Genomic DNA, 26,128 nt, shown 5'->3' on the forward strand with positions numbered 1-26,128 from the left:
TTGTTTATTCAGTGTTCCTTTATTCCCTTCAAATAAAATTTTGAAGTTTTCTTCAGATAGATTTGCGACCTTTAATTCAAGTTCTCTTTGCTGTCGTTGCTTTTGGGAATAGGATCTTTTCCAACAGATAAACAGAATTTTACCATTTTTATTGAGTTGTTTTTGTTCAATCAACTATATCCATGTAAAGTGTAAAATCTGATTCATTTTTATAGCTGTAACCCCCATGAAATTACTGCCACAATCAAGTTACAGAATGTTTTCCTCGCTTGCAAAACAGTTTGTGCTCTTTTGCATTATTCAGCCTTCCACTTCCCATCACATACAATACTCATCTGCCTTTTGTCGCTATAAATAATTTCACATTTTCAAAACCTTTTTATAGTCTTTTATATCTGACTTCTTTAACTCAGTGTAATTCTTTTGGGAGTCATTAAGGTTGTTTGTGTCAGTGGTTGGCTTTTTATTGCATAAGTATATTCTCCTATTTGCATATATTACATTTTGTTTATATCTGTTGATGGACATTTGGATTTTTGACAGTTTTTGGATATTGTGGGTAAAGATGCTGTGAACCTTCATATACAAGCTTTTATGTAGACATGTTTTTTATTTCTTTTGGATAAGTATTTTCATGTCCTAGAAGTGAGAGTCTCAGTTGTTCCACATTCTCACATTTGCCTTTTTTAAAAAATAAAAAATTTAAGCATTTTTGCGGGTATGCTGTAGTATCTCATTGTGGTTTTATTTTTTATTTCCTTGATGACTGGTGATGTTGAGTATCTTTTTGTGTTTGACATAGTATCTCTTCTTTTGGGGAAATGCTACAGGTTTAATTGTGTTTCCTCACAAAAGAGATATTGGAGTCCCAATCTCTGGTACCTCAGAATGTGACCTTATTTGGAGATAGGGTCTCTATAGAGTTAATCAAGATGAAACGAGGTTATTAGCGGGGAGTTAATCCAATGTGATTGGTGTACTTATAACAAGGGGAAATTTGGACAGAGAAACAGGAAGATAGCAAGAACGCCATGTGAAGATGAAGGCAGAGATCTGGTTGATTCTTCCACAAGCCAAGGAATGCCAGATACTGCCAGCACACCACCAGAATCAGGAGAGAGGCATGGAATAGGTTCTTCTTTACAGACCTCAGAAGGAACCAGCTCTGCTGACACCTTCATCTTAGACTTTTAGTCTTCAGAACTGTGAAATAATAAATTTCTGTTGTTTAAAAACCACCAGTTTGCGTAGTTTAGTACAGTAGTCTTAGCAAGAGTACATGAAGTATTATATAAATTTGTTACCTGTTTAAAAAAACTGTATTGTTTGTCTTCCTGTTATTGAATTGTAAAAGATCTTTATATATGTAGATATGAGTCTGTTGTCAGATTTCTTTATTACAAATATTTTCTCTCATTTTGTAGTTTGCTTTTTATTTTTTCTTGTGGTTTTGAAAGCAGATGCTTTAATAAAGTCCAATTTGTCAAAATTTTTCAGTATCGTGCTTTTTGTATTCTATATAATCTTTTCCTCCCCAAAGTTTGAATTTTTTTCTTATATTTTCTTCAAGAAGTTTTATAGTTTTAGATTTTACATTGAAGTCTGTGATCCATTTTGAATTATTTTTGTGTATGTGAGGTAAGAGTCAGTGTTAATGTTTTTCTCTATGAATATCCAGTTGTTCCAACATCGTTTTGTTCAAAAGCCTTTTCCTTCTCTCATTGAATTGCTGTTGCACTTTGTCAAAATCAGTTGATCATATATGTGCGAATTTATTTCTGAACTCTTTATTCTGTTCCACTGATAAGTCTATCCACTTTTTGGTCGCTACCACACTGTCTTGACATCGGGTAATATAAGTCTTCCAACTTTGTTCTTTATAAACTTTGGTCTGGCTATTCTAAGTTGCTTGCATTTCAACATTTAAAATCAGTGTATCAATTTCTATGAAAATTGCTGCTGGAATCATTATTGGATTACATTGAATCTGTAGATGATTTGAAGAAAATGGACACCTTAACAATATTGAGTCTTCCAATCCAGAAACATAGTATGTCTCTTTCTGTAGGTCTCGATTTCTTTTAGCAGCGTTCTGTGATTTGCAGTGAAGACATCTTGCACATCTTATTAAAATTTATTCCTAATTTTTAAATCTTTTTTGGAGTTGGTGTAAGTGGAATTTTTATAAAGTTTTCTGATTAGTTGCTGTTGGTATAAAATTTCAGTTTGATTGATTAACATTGTATCCCACAATCTTGCTAAATTCAACTTAGTTTTAGGACTTTTGTAAATTTCTTGGAAGTTTTAGTGTAAACAATTACCTCACTTGCAAATAGAGACATTTTTACATCTTCCTTATTCACTTTCATGCTTTTTATTTCCTTTACTTGCCTTTAGCCGTGGTTAGGCCATTCAACATAATATTAAATAGAAATGAGAAGAATGAAATTCCTTTGCCTTGTTTCCCATCTTAATGAGGGGAATATTCAACATTTCACCATGTTAGCTGTAGGGATTTTATAGATGCCCTTTATCAGATTGGAATTGTTGTGGATTTTAAGTTTACTGAGAATTTTTCATGAATTGGTATTAAAGTAGACCATATGTCTTACATGTTGATCATATGATTTTTCTCCTTTATTCTGCTAATATGAAGAATTACACTGATTTATTTTAGATGCTTAACTTTGCCTTTCTGTAATAAATCTTATGTAGTCATGATACATTATCCTTTTCATATGCATTTTGTTTATTGTCAAAAAGGATTCTTGCATATGTTCATGAGGGATATTAGCCCATCATTTTCTTTTTTTGTACTGTCTTTGTCAGGGTTTAATATTAACGTTATGTTGGTCTCATAGTTGGGAAATGTTCTATTTTCTGAAAGAATTTGTGTAAAAATTGTTTCTTAAATATTTGGTAGCATTTACCTCTGGGCCTGGAGTCTTCTCTATGGGAAGAATTTTGATAAAAACTTCAATTTCTTTAATAAATATGGGGCCACTCCAAGTAATTACTGTTTTCATATTGTATCAGAATATTGTATGTGGTAAGAAGTGTTTTTTAAGAAATTTCTTGATTTTATCTAACCTGTTGAATTACGTGGCCTAAAATTGTTTATAATTATTTTCTTATTGTCTTTTTAAGGCTTGTAGGGTTTTTTTCTTTTTAGTGATAATTTCTCTTTCATTCTTGATATTGGTGATTGTAGTCTTTCCTTGATTAGTCTAGAAAAAGGGTTTATTCATTTTGTTGATTATTGGACTTTACTAATATTCTCAGTTGTTTTCTGTTTCATTGATCTGCCTTTTATTATTTCTTTCTCTTGAGGTTTAATTTAGTCCTTTTGTAGCCTCTTAAGGTCAATTCTTAAGTCACTCTTTTTAAACTTTCTTTTCTAATATAAATATTTAGAGCTACTAATTCATTCTAAGTACTTCTAAAGTTAAGGAATAATCCACATGATGACTCTTCTGACACCAGTTTCAAGTTCAGGGGTTCCCAAGACCCCTCTTAATTTCAGTAATTCTATAGAACTCACAGAACTCATTGAAAGCTGTTATGGTCTTGGTTATGATTTGTTACAGTGAAGGATACAGATTAAAATAAACTAAGGGAGAGACACATGGAGCAAAGTCTAAGAAAGTTCCAAACAAGAAGCTTCCAGTTGTCCTGTCTGTGTGGAATCATGTACAACTTTACTGGCAATGATGTGTGAAAATAAACACTGAATATTTCCAACCAGAGAAACTCACTAAGCCTTTGTATCCAGAGGTTTTATGGGGCTCAATCATGTCTATGTGGTTGGCAGTTCATGATGCTGACCTGTCCCCATCCACTCCTAGAGATTGAGCTAATACTGTGTGACCCAAACCCTCCATAAATTACATTGTTATACTATCTGGTGTGTCCTAACACCGTCCAGGTAGACAGATACACTCATATCAGCAGGGTATTCTAAGGGTTTAGGGATTACCTTTCAGGAGCTGAGGATAAAGGCCAGACCTCTTCTTTTGGCAAAGTTAAGTTCTTTCCTACATAGTACTGCTTTAGCTTCATTCACCAAATTTTAATCTGTTTAATTTTCATTTTCATTCAGTTCTGAAATGTTTCTAATTTCCTTCTTGAGATCTTTTTTGAACATGACTTTTTTAGAAGTGTTTTTTTTTAAATAATTTTCAAATATTAGGGGTTTTACTAGCTATCTTATTGTTTTCAAGATAATTCTCTTGTAGTCAGAGAATGTGTTCTTTATGATTTCAATCTTGTAAAGTTTATGACTTGTTTTATGGCCTAACATATGGTCTGTCTTGGCGAACATAATCATGTGCACCAAAAAGAATGTATTTTTCTTCAGTTGTTGAGTATAGTGTACTATAAATATCAATTAGGTCAAGGTGATTGATAGTTTATTCAAATTGTATACTAATATTTGTATAGTTCTTACATTTGTATAGTTCTTGTATAGTCACTTCTGATCAAGGAGTTTCAATCTCTTACTAAGATTATGAAATTGTCTATGTCTCCCTTTAATTATTTGTCTGTTTCTCCCTTTAATTACTTTTGATTTTGCTTGTGTATTTTAAGGCTCTGTTACTAGATGCACATATTTATGGTTATTATATCTTTCTGGTGAATTAAAGTTTCATCATTTTAAAATCTTTTTCTTTAGGTACTACTCCTTGTCTTGAAGTCTGTTTAATCAGGTATTACTATAGCCACTCCAGCTTTTTTATGTTTGCAGTTTGCAGGTTATATTTTTTATGTACTTTCAGCCTATCTCTGTCTTTCTATGTAAAGTGTATTTCTTGCTTTTTTTAATTATTCTGATAATCTCTTCCTTTTAATAATCTCTTCCTTTTAATCGTAGTATTTATACATTCAATACAGTTATCAATATGATTAAATTAAGGTCTTTTTTTTTTTTTCCTTTTCCCCTGGTTCCCTTTCTCTTTGATTCCTTTGTTCTCCCTTTCTTGCCTTCCTTTGGATTATTTGAATATTTTTGAGTATTCCCTTTTAACTGTTGGCTTCTTAACTGTATAACTTCTTATGTTTTTTATTAATTGCTATAAAGATTACAATATATATCCTTAACTTTTCAGTCTCAATATTACTATTGTACTTCATATGAAATGCAGAAACATTGCAAGTGTATGCGTCTGTTTACTACCAAATCCATCCCCTAACCCCACCTCCTTTATGCTGTAGTTGTCATGTATATTACCTCTATATGTAATACATTTATATGCATATTATAAATTCTACAAGACTTGTAATTTTTGCTTTAAATGATATGTGGGATTTTTTTAATAAAGAATTTTACCTATATTTGCTTTGCAGATTCAACTAGGGATAACACATTTAAAAAACATCAGAAGTTACAGAACAATCCTGAAGCCAGAATTGGCTGCTGACACACTCAACTGGTCTAAAGGTTTAGTTTCTGCATGAGCAATGGCCTGGGTGCTAGCCTGGGCAATAGGGTATGCCAGAGTTACAGTAGTGTGAAGGTCTCTTGGTGCTCTGTTGAGCCTGTAGCAATGCCAGTGATGGAAGCCAGAGTCAGTGACTCAGAGATCCAGATTCAACTGGGGGATGAAGTATGGGATTCAGTCAGATTCTCAGCATCATTTCAGTTTTGACTTGTCATATCTATTTTATCAGTTCAATATGGAAAATCTGATTCCTACTAATTATTAATTGAAATCAATTAACATACCAAATTGCTTCTGTTAATTTTTTAACTGGATTTTCTTGGATTTACTAGTATCTTCTGTAAGTACTGATCATTTTATCAACTCATGTAAATTTTAAAAAAGTTTTAAAAGTAATTTTGTGAGTGAATAATTATACGGTTCAAAACTCAAAACATACATAAAAATAAAACATCTCCTTCCCACCCCTTACCCCTAGGCACAGATTTCTTCCCATCAAGCAACTAAAATTATGTTTCATGTGCATCCTAGTTTCTCCATATATAAGCAAATATGTGTATTTTCCTCCACTTCTCTTAACACGGGAGCACGGTCCACCCTGTTTTGAACTTGGTTTAGCTACTAAACAGCTAAACATTATATTCTGGAGCTCTTCCTGTTTCCATACATAAAGACCATTCTGATCTTTTTATGCTTTATGATATTCTCTTATTTGATTAGAGATTATTTGACAAGTCCATCATTGATGGATATATTGATGGATGCTTATAATTATTTGCTTTACAACTAGTGCTACAATGAATAACTGTACATATGTCAGTTGTACACATGGGAATATATAGGGCAAATTTCAAAAAGTAAAATTATCGGGTCAGAAGATATGTGTATTTGTAATTTTGATACTATGTTGTGGAATTGACCTTCATAGAGGTAGTACCAGTGTACACTTCACAGATATGTATTAAAGTGCCTCTTTTTCCCATGCCCTCATTAATATAGTGAGTTATTAAACTTGGATATTTGACAGTCTAATAATGTGAGAAATGGTATGTCAGTGTAGCTGTAAATTTATCTTAACGTGATTAAGGTGACATTTCAAATATTTAAGATTTATTTTTTGCCTGTTCTCCAAACTGTTTACTTATGATATTCTTTTTTTTCCATGCATAAGAGAAAGAGTTAGAAGATTTTATACCTTTTTTTAAAGGATTTGTAATCATTATACATATTTGTGGAATTAGTCTTTTGGATTAAAGTTATAAATATTTTTTCCTATTTTTAACTTTTTGACTTCTGGTCATATTTAAGTCATTTTTTAATGACTTCTTAGTTTTATGTTATATAGATCTTTGAATTTTAGTTATAAAAGATTTAAGTAGAAAAAAATCTTCACTTTACATAGTTTCATTAAAAAAGTCTTTAATTCATTTTGAAATTTTCCTGTGATATCTGCCTGTTTTCCCATTGCTATTTATTGAATAATTTATCTTTCATCCAATGATATTAGTTGGAAATATCGCCTTTATCAAATAGTACTAAATTTCTAATATAAAGTATTGATTTTCTTCCTTTTTTCACTGATCTTTCTGCTCATACACCAGTAACACCATGTTTTAATCATCAAGTTTTATAATGTTTTAAAATCTGTTGTAAATAGTTCACATACTCATTACTCATTATTTGTAGATTTTCTCTATTCTTGCTGGTTATTTTCGTGAATTTAAGTTACCTCTTCTATTCTTAAATAAACAAACACTTAAATAAGTGAAGAAATTTTTTCTCTTGGCCTTTTTGTTAGGATCATGTTAAAGATAAAATATTGCTAAACTTAGAGAGGGAGCTTTGTTAAAGTTGACGCTTTCTTCCTGGTCTCATGGTATATCTTCTTTCCATTTAGTAAAGTTGGATATTTGGATACTTCAGATTTATTAATCCTGAGCATTTTATCTTTTTTGTTTCTGTTGCAAATACAGTCTTTTATTTTATCACCTGACTGATTGATATTAGTTTAAATTAGCAGTCAGCAAAGTTTTCTGTAAAAGACCAGGTAGTAAATATTTTAGGTTTCTTAGCATCATCAACTTCTCGGCATCATCATTGTATTGAGAAAGTAGCCCTAAAGTGACTGTGAACAATACATAAGTTATGAATGAGTATAGTCAGTACAACTTTATTTACAAAAACAGGCAGCAGGCTCTTTTTGACCGTAGGCCAACAGAGTTTGAGGACCCCTGGCTTAAATGAAAACTATCGATTTCTATACATTCATTTTCTGATTGGATAACTAACTGAATTCTTGTTTATAGTTTTTCAACATTTCTCTGGGATCTTCTCAGTTTACCATTAGATCATCTGTAAATTGTGATCATCTAATTCTCTTCTAATTTCTATATATCTTAGTTTCTTTTTCTTTTTTTTTTTTTTGGAACTTGCAGACAACGTTAGCAATAGTTAAGATGGTGATATTTTGGCCTTTTTTTCTGACTTTAGTGTGAACAACTTTAGTGTTTCCCCATTAATCATAATATTGACTTTTGGGTGAATAGAAAGATAGAAATCAAGGAAGTATTTTTTCTTATGCAATTAAGAGTTCTTTTTAAAATCAAGAGTAAATATTGTTTTTTTTTTTCAAATGTCTTTTTAGATGAGTCTGTGGAAATGTTTTGGCTCTTTGCATTGTAGATTTGTTTGTTTCCGAAAGTGTACTGTGGTAGGCAGAATAATGCTCTCTCTCCCAAATATGTCTGTGTCCTAGTCTCTGGAATCTATGAATATGTTAGATTACATAGCAAAAGGAAATTAAGTTCACAAATGGAAATAAGGTTTTTAATTAGCTGACATTAAGATTAAGATAGGGAGATTATCCGCATGCACCCAGTGTGATCACAGAGTTCCTTAAAAGTGGAAGAAGGAATTGAAAAACAATCAGAGAGATGATATTGTTGGCTTTTAATGTGGAGGAAGTAGGCCAATAGCCAAGGAATATGGACAGCTGTCAGAAACTGGAAAACGCAAGGAAACAAATTCTCCTCTGGAGCCTCTAAAAAGGAACACAGCCTTACTGACACCTAGGTTTTAAATTTAGCCCAGTGAAATCTATTTTGGACTTCTCAACTACAGGACTGCAAGATAATAAATTTGTGTTGTTTCAAGTCACTAAATTTGTGGTAACTTGTTACAGCAGCCGTAGAAAAGCATGCCATTGGTTTTGTTCCTGATTTATTGGGTTGATAGTTTTGCCATTGTGGTGTGGGTTTTGGTTTGATTTATAGCAGGAGACTATCCATCTATCCCTATTTCACTCTAAAAGATGGTGATGGTTGGTTTTAATCAATAATGGATGTTTTTGTTGACTGTCTGGCATTTATTAATTTAATTTTTTTTCCTTTTGCCTTATTAATGAGTTCAATTATATGACTGTTGATATTTAACTATTCTGATATTATTTTGATGTTCTTCCGAGTTTTATTTTCTAATGTTTTATTTTCGAATTTGGCATTTATATTCATAAGTGAGATTGGTTTCTAGTTTTTTTTGTCTTTTCTGAGGAATCAATTTGATCTGCACTTTTTTGGTACCTTTCAGCCCCATTTAATTACAGTGTTGCCAGCATTTTCAGTCTGTTGTGCTGTTGCTGTAGCCTGAGTGACAAAATTTAATGCCTATTTCTTTGTCCCTGACTGAGGCTATTTATTTTTATTGCAATTAAGAGTATATTTTAGCTCTTGAAAAGAATAATTTTTAGTTGTTAAAGATCCAAAAAAAGTGAAAATAATGCTTTTGAGAAAAAAAAAACTAGAAATTTTCTGTGGTCTTAAATTAATGTATTTCACTGATTCTATGATGTACTTTTTTCTAATTTTAACCTAAATTTTGAAGCATTTGCAATTGATGCACTTCACGATTTGTCAGTGTTTTGCTTTTCTTTTTAAGAGGTACATAAGTTAGGTGCCCTTCTAATTGATGATGTACTGGATTGGATGAAACATAGTATCCTGTTCTTGACTTTCAGGAAATCTGGTCTTTGAAAGGCTGTCATACTGTAATCTCTGATCTTTGGAACTATGTTTCCAATAGTTCATAACACAAATCGTGACAGAGTTTCTAAATATTTTATGAAATGAAGGTTTAGATCTCATTATGAATAGTAAACTTTGAAACTACAAAATATTTTCCTTTTAAATAAAAAATTTCTTTTTTTCTGTTAGATTATTATAGAACCAATTAATGCAGGACAGGGCAAATTTCCCCTAGTTGGGGGAGACCAAGCCCTGCACCAAGAGAAGAGGAGGGTCCTTGGCTGGAGAGTGAAGAAAGAATTCAACACACACACCAAAGTCAGAATCAAAAGGAAAATTTATTAAAAAGAGATAACACTCCACAGACAGAGCGTGGTCTCCACTCAGAGGCAGAGAGTGAGAGATGAGGACAGTGAGAGAGAGAGTAAAGAGTACTGAGGAAAAGACGGTGAGAGGGACCCGAGTGTTTGGGGAATTCAGTTTATATATCATTCTTTAGTTCCTGTGAGTTACAGTTTAAAGACTTTGTTTACCCGTTCCCTTTGATATGGACATACAGTGAGGAAGGGGAAAGGAAAGAGTATATAGCATTAAAAGGTAAGAATATGTAGTGTGAAAGGCCCTCTGGCAGTTCCCAGCATTTATCCATAGGGAATGAACAATTTTATTTTGTGTAGGGCAGCCACTCAAAGACTGTTTTTCCTGTTTCCTCTTCCACAGGTGTAGGAAATGAGGTGTTAGCAATCCCAGCAGAAATCTTCCTTTGTTCTACAGGTGTCCTCCTGGCCTGGCTGCAGAACTGATCAGCATATTGCAGTCTCTGAATGTAGCTTGATTTAACATTTTAATTCATTTGCCTCTTCCCTACATTACAATCATGTAAAAATTTATTGTTTCTGTACTTTATAGTCATAACTTACTATTTAAAGCAAAGTGGAAGTTGTGACAAGAATTGTGATTATCATTGGATTTCATCTTTTTTCTATTTACAGTAACTCGTATCATTACATAAGAAGTAACTAATTTGCACACTGCATTTTAAAAATAAAATTCTTGTACACGTTATTCATACACATATTTCCCCTTCTCAACCCTATAGTCACTCCACCACTTCTACAGCATATCTAAAAGTGGTCATGCTGAGTCATTCTCTGACAGGCAAAAAAGAAGAGGAGGGGGAAAAAATCAATATGAATGAGAAAATATTACAAAGAAAAATTCTCACTAAGTCAAACACATAATAAAAGCAGTGGATTAACCAACACTAAAGGCAGTACAAAGGTTAAAAGGCAAAAATAGCAAGATCACGTTTAATTACAACAGTGAATTAAGGGATACATGCAAACACACACAAGTAAAAAAATAAGGACTAAAACATACACATGGAGGAGGTGAGTAAAACTGGTAGTGATTACAGAATGTGTTCCAATTTAAGCTACCATCATCTTAAAATATTGACTGCCATAAACCTAGCTTGTTATATATGAAGCACATGGTAACAACAACCAAAAATCTTCAAGAGATATACAAGAAATAAAGAGAAAGGAATCCATGACATGAAAAAGTCATCAACATACAAGAGAGCAAGAGAATAAAAAAAGAACTACAAAAACAATCAGAAAACAATTACTAAAATGGCAATAACTACATACCTACCAATAACTTTAAATGTAAATGGATTAAATGCTCTAATGAAATGATGAATGGATAAAGAAGTGGTACATATATACAATATTACTTGGCCATAAAAAAGAATGAAATGTTATGATTTGTGACAACATGGATGGACCTAGAGGATATTGTGGTAACTGAAATCAGTCAGCCAGAGAAAGACAAATACAATTTCATTTATATGTGGAATCTAAAAACAAACGAACAAGCAAGACAGATGCAGACTCATAGATACAGAGAATAAATTGATGGTTGCCAGATAAGAGAGGAATTAGGGGACTGGGTGAAAAAGGTGACGGGATTAAGAAGTACAAATTGGCAGTAACAGAATAGTCATAGGATTGTAAAGTATAGCTTAGGGAATACAGTCAATAATTTTGTAATAACTATATATGACATTAGATGGATGCAAGACTTATCAGGAGGATCACTTTGTAAGTTACATATATGTTTAACCACTAAGCTGTACACTTGAAACTAATATAATATTGAATGTTAACTATAATTTATAATTTTTTAAGTTAAAAAATAATAAATGTCACACTGACAAGGACAGTGGTTATTGGTCCTACCCTCTGTCCTCCCCACCGCCCCCACCCCCTTAAAGTCATTGTCCCAAATCCCTTTGAGAAACTGATGAAAGTTGTGAACATCTTGGAAAAAAATGCTCACACCCTTTTACAACTTTTTGGGGCAGTTTTAGGCAATTATGCCTCTTATCCCTCTCTGTCTCTCTCTCTCTTATTTATTTATTTATTTATTTATTTATTTATTTATTTGCTTTTAGCCTATTGGATAGAAATGCTAGAAAAATGTTAAGAATGATATTTCCTTGATTTTCATGTTATAGGAATGCTTTTAATGTTTCATCATTAAATATTGATGATTGCTGGTAGATGCTTTCAGAGTTTCTTCTTATTACTATAATGCTAGTATAAAACCAGGAATGGGTTTAAACTTTTGGCCGATACTTAGATTGTTCTTTAAGCAGGTATTGAGATGATCATATGAACTTTGTTCTTCGGGTTGTTTACATGGTATAATACATGAATGAATACATGAACCATCAATGGTAAACTTCTTGTGTTCTTGGGATACATTTTACTTCATGGTGCTAGATTTAATTTGCCGTTTTCCTTTCAAAACATTTTTCTATTCATAAAGTAAGATTTGTTAGTTTTTTTAAGTTTCTGTAATCAGATTGTCTAATGAATTTGGAAGCTTTTTTATCTTCAAGAATGCAGGAGTTAGCTATTCCTTGATAGAATTTAAATGTACTTATAATACATTTAATTTATCATGATTGCTCATTTAAAATTTCGCCCATTTTATTTTATATTTATCATATGATTTTCATGCTTTTAACTCTTACTTCCCATTTCCTAACTTTTTCTAATTTTAAATTTTAAAAAAGTTATTTTTTCCAATGATTTATGGGTTCTTTCTCATTTCTATTTTGGTATTTACCACTGAATTTTAACAAACATTTAAAATATTTGTATCAGCCTCTAAATTTTATTTATCCCCATACATACAAGTACCCACACTACACACACAGCATGCAAGTTTTTATTGAAATTTGAAAATGAGATTCCAAATTGATGATGATTCTGTCTCCCCATTCCTCAACATATAATAATCCTCATCTGTGTTTAGAAATTCATATTAAAACCACCATTGCTTTAATGTTAATATATTATTGTTTTTCTTAAAAATAAGTATGTTGAGGTAACATGGAACAATGCTAGTAAAAGGTGTGGTACAAAAATATTTCTTTTTATTACTGAAAGAATAGATACAGGTTGAGAGGTAGGTAGGGAGTTATTAACAAAGTAATAATTATTTTTGTTCAGCTGTTTGGTGTTGGTTTAAGAACCATGTACTAATAAAATACTGAGTAAGTTCTTGGTTTTAATTTCAGCCATTTTAAATTTTCTAATGGATTCAAGAATCTTCATGCTTTCCATTATCAGAAAACTAATTGTTTCTAAAGAAAGGTTACTGAAAATTATATAATAGAGAAGTGGTAACATAGTCACATTCCAAATTAAAGTAGCTTTCAAATGCAGAAAAAGCATCTGACAAAATCCAGCACCTATTTATGATAAAAACTCACAGCAAAGTGGGAATAGAGGGAGCATACTTCAACATAATAAAGGCTATATATGACAAACCCACAGTTAACATCACACTCAATGGGAAAAAGCCAAAAGCGTCTTTCTTAAGATTAGGAATGTGACAAGGATGTCCACTTTCACCACTATTATTCAACATAGTATTGGAAGTTCTAGCCATAGCAATCAGACAAGGAAAAAAAAGGGGAATTCAAATTGGAAAGGAAGAAGTAAAACTCATTTGCATATAACATGATTCTAAATATAAAGAACCCTAAAGATTCCACACACACGCACGCGTGCGCGCGCGCACACACACACACACACACACACACAGTTAGAACTGATAAATGAATTCAGTAAAGCAGCAGAATACAAAATTAATATTCAGAAGTTGGTTGCTTTTTTATACACCAATAATGAACTATCGAAGAGAAATTAAGAAAATAGTCCCATTTACAATTACATCAAAAACAATAAAATACCTAGAAATAAATTTAGGAGGTAAAAGACTTGTACTCAGAAAATTATAAGTCATTGAAGAAAGAAATTGAAGAAGATACAAATAATGGAATCACATACTGTACTCATGGATAGGAAGAATTAACATCATTAAAATGTCTATACTACCCAAAGCAATCTATGGATTTGCTATAACTCGTATCAAAATACCGATGTCATTTTTCACAGAACTCGAACAAATAATTCAAAAATTTATATGGAACCATAAAAGACCTCAAATAGCCACAGCAATCTTGAGAAAGAACAACCTGATATTATACTATACTATAAGGCTGTAGTATTCAAAACAGTATGGTACTGGCACAAAAACAGGCACATAGATCAATGGAACAGAATAGAGAGCCCAGAAATATATCCATGCCTATATGGTCATTTAATCTAAGGCAAAGGAAGCAAGAACAAACAGTGAGGTAAAGACAGTCTATTCAATAAATGGTGTTGGGAAATCTGGACAGATACATGCAACAAAATGAAACTGGACCACTTGCTTACACCCTATACAAGAATAAACTCAAAATGAATTAAAGACTTAAATGTTAAGACCTGAAACCGTAAAATTACTAGAAGAAAACATAGGCAGTAAATTCTCTGATATTGCTCTTAGTGATGTTTTTTTTTTTTAGTGATGTATCTCCTCAGGCAAGAGAAACAAAAGAAAAAATAAATGGGACTGCATCAAACTAAAAAGTTTTGCATGACGAGGGAAACCATCAACAAAACAAAAAGACAGCCTACTGAATGGGAGAAGATATCTGCCAGTGATACATCTGATAAGGGGTTAATGTCCAAAAATTTATAAAGAACTCATACAACTGAACACCAAAAACCAATCCAATTAAAAAGTGGGCAAAGGACCTAAATTGGCATTTCTACAAAGAGGACATGCAGACACTCAACGTCACTAATGATCAGAGAAATGCAAATTAAAACCACAATGAGCTATCACCTCACACCTGTCAGAATGGCTATCAATAAGTGTTGGCAAGGATGTGGAGAAAAGGGAACCCTCTGCACTGTTCATGGAATTGCAAATCGGTATAGCCACTATGGAAAACAGTTTGGAGATTCCTCAAAAAATTAAAGATAGAACTACCGAGCAATTGCACTTCTAGATATTTATCCAAAGAAAACTAAAACACTAATTCAAAAAGATATATGCACCCCTATGTTCACTGCAGTGCTATTTACAATAGCCAAAATGTGGAAGCAACCCAAGTGCTCATCAGTAGACAGTTGGATAAAGAAGAGGTGAAACATATTTATAATGGATTATAACTCAGCTATAAAAAATAAATGAAATCTTACTATTTGCAACAACATGGATGGACCTAGAGGGTACTATGCTAAGTGAAATAAGTCAGAGAAAGACAAATACCATATGATTTCACTTATATGTAGAATCAAAAACAAATGAATAAACAAATGAAAACAGACATAGATACAGGAAACAAACTGGTGATTGCCAGATGAGAAGGGAGTTGAAGGGATGGGTGAGAAAGGTGACGAGATTAAGAAGTATACATTGGTAGTTACAAAATAGTCAAGAGGATGTAAAGTACAGCATAGGGAATGTAGTCAGTAATATTGTAATAACTATGTATGGTGCCAGGTGGCTACTAATGGGAAGGGGTGGAGGGAATCACTTAGTAAATCGTATAAATGTGTAGCCATTGTACTGTACACCTGAAACTAATGTAAAACAATACCGAATGTCAATTCTGATTGAAAAAATTAAAAATAAAAGACAAGGTAAAATAAAAAGTGGCTTTCAAGTCACAGTAGTAAGTAAAATAATGTCAGTATTGTTAACCAAGATTAAGACAATGGAAGGTTTCATACTGAAGATACCAGCCTTAAAAACAAAAAAAGATGGAGAAATGTATTTGCAACGTTAGCATTACAATCATTTTTAAATCTTTCTGTATTCCTGTCCTCTTGTTCCCATTTTGTAATTTTTTTCTAGTATAAGTGTTAGCTAAGTTAGAGTTGGACCATCGTTGTGAGAAGCTTATTTTTATGCATTCTACTGTAATAGCAAATTGGCTGTATATGAAGTTTTCAATGCTAATTTATTTTGAAATAGGTTGAGATCAACCTTTACATAATAAGAAGTATAGATGAATATTGCCGTGCATTGTAATGGTGGACCTAAAAAAAAAAACTACTTGGAATACTTAAGTAATTATTGTAACCCAAGGAACCCTTTTTTTGAATTATTAAGAAATAATACCATTTTCCTTTTGATAACTTTTGTTGTCATAGGCTTTCTTAAAGGTGCCAAGTACAAGGGAACTCAAAGTAATATTCCTACTGGCTAAAGATAAGACAGTTTGAACTTCAAATAGGGTATTTGCAGTGTATTTAAACCAATCAAATATGTGCAGTCCATTAATTTATAATGACATTTTAATAATTTTTAAATTAAGATATTTACATACCATAATATTTACCCTTTTAATGTGTTCAGTTCTGTGCACGAGGTTGTACAACCATCTCTTAACTAATTCCAGAACATTTTTGTCATCCAGAAAATACTCCATACCCACTAGCAATTGATTCCCATTTCTGCCTCTCCCCAGTCTTTGGCAACCAATAATCTACTTCTTCGTTCTATGAATTTGCCTATTCTGAACACTTCATATAAATGAAACTATACAGTATGTGGCCTTTGTATCTGGATTCTTTCTCTTAGCAAAATATTTTCAAAGTTCCCAGTTATAGGACGTATAAATGCTTAATTCTTTTTTATAGCTAAATAATAATAATATTCCATTATATGGCTATATCACATTTTGTTTAGCCATTCATAAATTGATATTTGAGTTGTTTCCATTTTGAGGCTATTATGAACAGTGATGCTATGAACAGAGTGCTATGTATATAAATTTTTGTGTGGATGCATATTTTCAGTTCTCTTGGATGTGTACCTAGGAGTGGAATTGCTTGATTATATGGTAACTCTTTTTACCTTTTGAGGAACTAGCCAAACTGTTTTCCAGTTTGGCTATACCATTTTACATTCCCTCCAGCACTATTTGTGGGTTCCCATTTCTCCACATCTTTGCCAATATGTATTATTGTCAGTCTTTTGATTATAGCCATCCTGGTGGGTGTGAAGTGATATTTCATTGTGATTTTGATTTGCATTTCTGTAACGACTAATGCCCACTTATAAATCTTCTTTGGAGAATTGTCTGTTTAAACCCTTTGCCCATTTTAAAATTGGGTCGTCTTTATTGTTGTAAGAGTTCTTATGTAGTCTGTGTACTTACCAGATACTTACCCTTTGTATTTTGGATACCCTTATCAAATATATGATTTTACAAATATTTTCTCCCATTTTGTAGGTTATCTTTTCACTTTCATGATAGTGTCCTTTGATGAACAAAAGTTGTTTGTATATAAGAAGTCAATTTTTTTTTTCCTTTGGTTTCTTGTGCTTTAAATGTCGAACCTAAGAAACCATTGCCTAATCCAAGGTCAGAAAAATTTACACTTATGTTTTCTTCTAAGAATATTATAGCTTTAGTTCTTACATTTAGCTCTTGATTCATTTCGAAATAATTTTTATATGTGACGTCAAAGAGATCTAATTTAATTATTTTGCATCCAGTTATCTCAGTATCATTTGTATCATTTGTGGACTAAGACTATTCTTTCATCATTAAATTGCCTTAGCACCCCTATTGAAAATCAATTGATCATAAATATAAGGGTATATTACATTCTGGACTTTTAATTCTATTCCACTGATATATATCTATCCTTATGACAGTATCACAATTTGGATTAATTTCACTTTATAGAGTTTTAAAATTGGAAAGTATGAGTCCTCCATTTTGCTCTTCTACTTCAATGTTATTTTTTTTTTATATTCTGGGTCTTTTGCAACTCCATATGAAAATTAGGATCACCTTGTCGTTTTTTGAAAAAATGTCGGATGGGATTTTGATTTGGAATGTATTGAATAATATATAAAAACCACCTAATTGTTTTAGGAGAGATAAGGAACCAATTTTTTTATCTGTCTTGAAAAGAGGCAAAAAAAAAAAGACAAACTCAAGTATTTTTCCTATTATGTGTGAACCATACCAATAGGCAACCAAATGGTAGGTTGAAGAGAAATATTTCTTTATACATGTATGCCATTTAATAAATGTAAAAGAACTAATGGAATTAGACCATCACCATTTTGCAACCCTAGTGAATGAATTGATTTAGTCATTAAGTATCAAGAACTGCTAACATCACACAAAAAAATAACCAGATACTATGTCCTTTTTGATAAAAGAACATAGCACCATCTATAGTCTTGTCAAAAGAATTGAACATGAGTCTGATCAAACTATTGCATTCAGCTCCTAATTTGCAGGAAATACAGAAGCCAAAGGACCACATTGAATGGTCCTATGAGTATGAAGTGATTTTACTTGGAAATTCATAGGGCAAATGCCTTGAGTTTTTCAATAGTTATAAGGAATAAAAAGGAATCAAAAGGTAACATATATTAAAAGATACTTAAAAGACAGTTTTTAAAATGATTTCTTTCTTTTCAGAATGAACTATTTTTTGTTTTAAATCCTTTCAAAGCCTTCCAAATTATATAAGTACATTCATGATATGTATGTAAAAACATATGCAATATGTGTGTGAATATATATATATATCCTATATATATATCCTATATATATCCTATATATATATCCTATATATATATCCTATATATATATATTCACACACATATTGCATATGTTTTTACATACATATATATATCCTATATATATATATATTCACACACATATTGCATATGTTTTTACATACATACACTGTTTCTTTGCTTTAAAATGTTGAAATTGTGTGTTAGCTTTGAAACATGCTTTTCGCATTCTATAATCTATGTCTTCATATTTTCCTCTTAGAAGTAGATTTTTACTCACTTTAACTTCTACGTAATATTTCTTAGGATGACTATACCAAAATTTAGCCCCCTTTTTTTGGATGCAGGGTCTATTGATAGGCATCTTGTTTTCAATTTTTCTTTATTTCCAAACTATACTACAGTGAATATTCTTCTGCATGTACCTCTCCCTAAAAGTATATACTAAGTTGTAGAGTACCCGTAAAGCTTGAAAAGATGTTTTCTTCCTTATATCTACTATTAAGGTATATATGAGTACTTAGAGTTTGCTCATGCTCAATCGAATGTATATACTGCTAAGTTTTGTAACTATACTTATGTTAACTTTAGGCTTACTCAGGATATAGTTAGAGAATTCATTGGTTTGGAAAATAAAGAACATGTAAGGTACATGTAAGAACAGATTTCTTTAAGCTAGCTAATGATGTGGGCTTCATTGTTTTCCATGTAATTGTGCGATTTCACAGAAGGATGTTATTTTGAAAGTAATGCTGCAGGTTGCAGTTAAATTCATAGTTAAGATTTTTAAAAATATTTCATAACGTACATGTTTGCCTCTGTACAACAAATATCTATGCTCTTCACTCATGCTACCTCTAAGATTACTTCCTAAAAGTGGAATTACGAGATTAAGGAGGAGAAACATTTTTAGGGCTTTTGAAACATATTGCCAAACTGTCCATCAGAAAAAGACTCTGCCAGGAGGTGATGATTTAATGCCCATTTCTCTGAATGCTGGCACTGTGATTTTTACTTACTAAAGAAGTTGAACATATTCTTCCTATAAGTTTACTGACCCACTTGTATGCCTTTTGCGAAATTCCCTTTAAAAATAATTTATAAAAGCAGCTTATAGTGGTTAATCTTTGTTATAAATTATTTTTTTTTATTGTGCTTTGTGTATTTATAAGTGTGCTTATTGCTGAGGGGGGAGAGAGAATATTTTTGTTTTGTTTTTGTGTTTATGCATATGCTTTACCAGTCTAATTTGATAAATATGCACTTCTATTTTCAATATTTATATATATTTTTTTACTTTTGTGTTTGGTATGAGGTAGATTTGGTTTTCTTAAAATTATAATCTTTTAAAAATAGATTGCATAGAATTATATGCACGTATGAGAGAGTGAGTGAGAAAAAGATTCTTGTATAGGTAAAATAAAAATACTGCTATCTAAAGGGGTTAATATCCAGAATTTATAAAAAACTTATACAACTCAACAACAACAAAAAACAGACAATCCAATTAAAAAATGGGCAGAAGACCTGAACAGATACTTCTCCAAAGAGGAAATACAGATGACTAACAGACATATGAAAAGATGCTCAAGGTCACTAATCGTCAGAGAAATGCAAATTAAAAGTGCAATGAGATTTCACCTCACACCTGTCAGAATGGCTATCATCAGTACATCGAAAAACAACAAGTGTTGGCGAGATTGCGGAGAAAAGGGAACCCTCATACATTGTTGGTGGGATTGCAAATTAGTACAGCCGCTATGGAAAACAGTATGGAGGTTTCTCAAAAACTTAAAAATGAATATACCTTCTGACCCAGCAATTGCACTTCTGGGTATTTCTCCAAAGAAAACCAAAACAATAATTCGTAAAGATCTATGCACTCCAGTATTCATGGCAGCACAATTTACAATAGCCAAGATATGGAAGCAACCTAAATGCCCATCAACAGACGATTAGATAAAGAAATTATGGTTCATATATACAATGGAATATTACTCAGCCATTAAAAAAATGAAATCCTACCATTTGCAACGACATGAATAGACCTAGAGATTATTATGCTGAGTGAAATAAGTAAGAGAAAGATAAATACCATATGATTTCACTTATATGTGGAATCTAAGGAACAAAAAGAACAAACTAATCAAAAACAGACTCACAAATATAGTGGACAATTTGGTAACAGAGGGGAAGGGGATTGGGGGCTGGGAGAATGGGGCGAAGGATTAAAGAGGTACAAATTAGTAGTTGATAGCTGGGCACGAGGATCGGAAGCACGGCACAGGGAATGCAGTTAGCATTAATATGATGGCTAAGTGGAGGGCCAAGAGGAGGAGGGAGCAGTTGGGGGGATCGTTTTATGAACAATATAGACGTCTAATCAATGTACTGTATACTTGAAACTAATTTAAATAAATTTATTTTTAAAAAATACTGCTATCTAATAGACTAATTTTCAGTTAGAATTTGAAAAGGCTGCTACAAATTAACTGAATAAGAAAACCAGACTCATTTAGCTGAACAACTTTAGCTTTTCATGTTGACTTCACTTAAACAACTCTATCTTTAGAGATACAGTGTTCAGCTAACATTGGGTAACAAATGGACAAATCAATATTCAGAGTTTGAAATTTTCTTCTTTTATTTGTTTATTGTGATAAAATACACATAAAGTTTACCAGCTCAACAATTTTTAAGTGTACAGTTCAATGGTATTAAATACATTCACATTGTTATGCAACCATCTTCATCTATTTTCATCTCGTAAAACTGAAACTCTGTGCCTTTAAACAATAGCTCACAGTTCTGTCCTCCCAGCATCTGGCAACTATCATTATACTTCCCGTCTTTATGATTTTGACTACCTCATATAAGTAGAGTTATACAATATTTACCTTTTTTGTGACTGGCTCATTTTATTTAGCATAGTGTTCTCAAGGTTCATCCATGTTGTAATATACCTGCATATTTCCTTCTTTAAGATTGAGTAATATTCCATTGCATGTATATACCATGTTTTGCTTATCCATTCATCTGTTGATGGGTACTTAGATTTCTTCAATGTTTTAGCTATTGTGAATAATGCCGCTGTGAACACAGGTGTACAAATTTCTCTTTAAGACCGTGTTTAAAATTCTTTTTGGTGTATACCCAGAAATAGAATTTCTGGATAATGTGGCAGTTGTATTTTAATATTTTGAGGAACCACCATACTAATTTCCACAGTAGTTGTGCCATTTTATATTTCCACCAACAATGCACAAAAGTTTCAGTTTCTCTACATCCTCACCAATTCTTGTTTTCTGTGTGTGTGTGTGTGTGTGTGTGTGTGTGTGTTTGTGTGTGTGTGTGTGTGTTTATAGTAGCCATCCTAAGGGATGTGGATGGTATCCCATTGTAGGTTCGATTTGTGTTTCCCAAATGATTATGAAGTCATTGACCATTCGTATATCTTCTTTGGAGAAATGTCTATTCAAGCCCCTTGTCCATTTTGGTTTTTTGCTTGTCGTCATTTTAGGAGTTCTCTATATAATAATCTTTTATCAGATAATATGATTTGCAAGTATTTTCTCCCATTCCGTGGGTTGCCTTTTTAATCTGGGGATAGTGTCTTTTGAGGTACACATTTTCTAAATTTTTATGAAGCAGAATTTATCTTTTTGTCATTGATTTTACCTATGCTTTCTGTGTCATATCCCAGCAGTCATGGCCAAATGCAGTTTTCTTCTAAGACTTTTATTGTTTTAGGTTACGCTTAGATCCGTGATCCATTTTGAGTTAAGTTTTGTATGTGCTGTTAAATAAAGGTCCAGCTTCATTCTTTTGCATATGGATGTCCACTTTTTCCAGCACCATTTGTTGAAAAAATTGTCTTTTTCCAATTGAATGGCTTGGCACACTTGTCAAAAATAATTTGACCATATATGTGAGGGTTTATTTTGGACTTTCTATTCTAGTCCATTGGTCTTTATAGTCTGTCTTTATGCTAGTACCAAATGGTTTTGATTACTGCAGCCTTCTATTAAGTTTTGACAGGAGGAGGTGAGAATTCTCCAGCTTTGTTCTTTTTCATGATTATTTTGGCTAGTAAGATCTCTTGAGATTCCACATGACTTTCAGATGAATTTTTCTCTTGTTACAAAAAAAAAATCATTGAGATTTTGATAGGGATTGTATTGAATCTATAAATTTGTTTGAGTGGTATTGACATCTTAACAATATTAAGTCTTCTAATCAATGAGCATGGTATATGTTCCATTTATTTCTGTCATCTTTAATTTCTTTCTGCAGTTTTATAGTTTTCATTGTACAAGCCTTTCACCTCATTCATTAAGTTCAATCTCAATTTTATTTTTATGCTATTAGCATTGTTTTTGTAATTTTCTTTTCAGATCATGTATAGAAATGCAACTAATTTTTATGTGTTGACTTTGTATCCTACTACTATGCTGAATTCATTAGTTCTAACAGCTTTTTTGCTGAGTCTAAGATTTTCTACATAGTTTGATATCATCTGCAAACAGTTAATTTTACTTCTTCCTTTTTATTTTGGATGCCTTTCATTTCTTTTTCTTGCCTTATTGTTCTGGCTATGACTTCTATTACTAGGTTAAATTGAAGTGGTGAAATTGACCAAAATTAACCTCAGTTTACCATCCAAATTTTCCCTGGAAGTTACAGACCTTTTTAACAGACTCAAGAGATCTAAAATAGTCACATCAGATAGATTCTGTTTGTGCAGTTGTTGTGTAGGTGGGCAGATTCCTCGTGCTTCCTGTTTGCCCACTTTCCAGAATCTGAATTAATTAATCTAATTAATAAATTAATCTAATAATCTAAAAATTAATCTAATAAGTTAATCTAATAATTTAATTAAAGTATATTGGCATGACTTTAAAATGGAGGTCTGTTTCCCTCAGACTTTGTGTTAAATCATAAAATACATTTCATTTAATTAAATATTATTATTTGGCTAGTTATGAAAACCATGATTTGAATTGAACTCACTTTGCTTTTCAAGGCTTCTTCATATTTAACAATTTTCTTTGCTTTACAGAAATATCGATATCAGGATGAAGATACACCTCCCCAAGAGCACATTTCCCCACAAATCACTAATGAGGTGATAGGTCCAGAATTGGTTCATGTCTCAGAGAAAAACCTGTCAGAAATTGAGAATGTCCATGGATTTGTTTCTCATTCTCACATTTCACCAATAAAGGTGAGGTAATAACTTACTATTGTTGCTATGAATTATATATTACTTTTGTTACTAGTATAGCTCCTGCTCAACTGTTCTTTCATGTAGGATTTTTCACCCTTGATTGTTTCTGGTTTCATAGTTGTAGAGAATTTTATAATATTTATTAGCATTCTAAAAAACATCTTTAAAGATATATTTTATAAATGAATTTTAATCAGTGGTACAGTCTTTAAGCCTAAAAATTCCTACGAAGGAAGTAACTATTATATTTCACATACTACACATGGAAATATATTTAAACACTTGTTTTAAGTATCAATAGGTACAGAGAAAGAGCATTAATATCTTTGTAGTCCAATATGTGGCTTTACCTGATCTCATTACTTTGTCTCTCACCTCAGAAATAACCACAATCCTAGTTTCTTATAAAGTTCTACCACATATTTAGACCTCTAACCAATATATTGTTTATTTTGTCTATCCTAAACTTTATATAAATGGAATTATACGACATATAATCTCAACTTGCATTTTTTGCTCAACATTACATATATTCCTGAGATTTGCTCTGGAGTTTTCATTTTATGAATATACTATAATTTATCTTACTTTTGATGGACATTGAGATGTTTTCAGATTATTACTAGTATAAAAAGTGCTGTTAAAAACAAAGGTTATGTATACACATCTTAATGGATAACACCAGATTATTTTCCAAGTGGTTATATAGTTTACATGTTCAGCAACAATTTATAGCAGTTTTAATTGATCCATATTCTCATCAATACTTGGTATTCTTATTTGTGCTATTGTTTGGAGATTTATAATAGTATCTCATTGTAATTTTAATGTGCAATTCCTTGTTTGATATTGAGGTTAAATATATTTATTGCTCATCAGGTTTCCTATTTTGTGACATGCTTTCTCAAGGTTTTTGCTTTTTATATTAGGTTGTCCTTTTTACTGATTTGTACAAGTTCTTTATATATTCTGGATACTTTGTTGATTGTATGTATTCTGACTAAGGACCATTTCTTACTAGAAAAACTTAACCTGGGTTTTGTAATTTTCTTTGAGGGATGATTTCATATTCTTGTTAAAAATTTTGATGGTTATAGTACCATTCAGATTTTCTATTAACAGTTTTGCTAGGCCATCTTTTTCTAGGAATTTGTTTCATATTTATTTCAAAATATTATTCTTAATATGTTATTTTTTTTGATGTCTACAATTAGGTGTGGATGCTTTTCATTCCTAATATTGTTTATTTGTATATTCTTTTCCAACAGATAGTCAATTTCATAGGTGTTTTAAAAGAACCATCTTTTAAAAATTTTCTCTTGTATCTCTCTGTGCTGCCACCTCCACCCCCTTGTTTTCAAACTCACATACATATGTATACATGTTTATGTACAAATGTAAATATAAATGTGTGGATAGCCCACGTACCATTAAAGATTGTGTTTGGTAGAAGTAATCTGATCTTCCCTTGGGAGACTAACTGAGAGATACACAAGAGGAAAAAAAAATCAGTTGGCTGTTGGTAACAGAGTCAGTTCTCCTTTTATCTTTTCCTCTTCTTTTGTTATTATCATTTATCTCTTATGCTTTCTTTGAGTTTATTCTGTTTGTTTTTTTGTTCTAATTTCTCAAGTTGGTTTATTATCAGTCTTTTCTAATAGTATTTAAGTTTGTAAATTTCTCTTTAAATGACATGTTAGCTGTATTCATCCAAGTTTTAATATGTCATTTTTTTTTATCATTCTAGCATTTTATTTTATTTTCATTATGATTTTTTTCTTTGCCCCATGAGTTATTTTGAAGTATGTTTCTTGATTTTTAAACATAGGAGACCTTTATTTCTCTCATGTCTTCTTTTAGATTATATTTTCTCATCTCATTTTTCCTTTTGATTAGCTTAGAAGTTATTTATTCTATTTCTCTTCCTTTAATGGTTATCCTAGAAATTTTAATATACATATTTAACTGTAAAAAAACTTAAGTCAAATATCTTTTACCTTCATTTTAAACAACATTTGAACCTTCGAACACTTGAATTCTAAGCACTCCCTCTTGCTTTATATGCTGTTCTTATCAGCCTACAAATATTTTCTCTTGACTAAAATAATGTAATTTCTTACTTTAGTAGGGAAAACCCTGCCAGGTATGTATAACTCTTTGTTTCTGATGCTTTGAATTTCTATTTCATTCTGATTGTTACAAATTATCCAAAACCAATTTGCTCATACCCTACTCCTTAGTGGTTTTGTAGGTGTTTTGGTAGTTACTTCCATGTAACTACCAAATTCTGACACAACCAAACATTTAAACAGTGAGCCAGTACGCATAAAGTATTTTATATAGTCTTTTCTTTAAATATGATAGAGCCTCGGCTCTCTGCTTTTGCATAAAATGTTCACTCTAGGCAATAAAATAGTATTCCAGAGACAAGATTTTATAACCCAGAATTTCCAGACATTTTAGGGATTAAACCTAAAGTG

At 31.7% G+C, this 26,128-nt stretch overlaps 1 protein-coding gene across 11 annotated transcripts in view; it reads left to right on the forward strand.

The window, feature by feature from the left end:
* The window catches only part of DLG1 (discs large MAGUK scaffold protein 1), a 229,160-nt gene that overhangs the window by 59,913 nt on the left and 143,119 nt on the right, over window positions 1-26,128 (forward strand). For all 11 annotated transcript variants that reach the window (XM_039850648.1, XM_039850651.1, XM_039850653.1 and 8 more), the window contains exon 5: window positions 23,481-23,645. In XM_039850648.1, coding sequence (XP_039706582.1) covers window positions 23,481-23,645 — 165 coding nt within the window. The remainder of the gene's footprint in view (window positions 1-23,480; window positions 23,646-26,128) is intronic.

This window comes from Pteropus medius, unplaced genomic scaffold (genome assembly GCF_902729225.1).
Source record: "Pteropus medius unplaced genomic scaffold, Ma_sr-lr_union100, whole genome shotgun sequence".
Lineage (NCBI taxonomy): Eukaryota > Metazoa > Chordata > Mammalia > Chiroptera > Pteropodidae > Pteropus > Pteropus medius.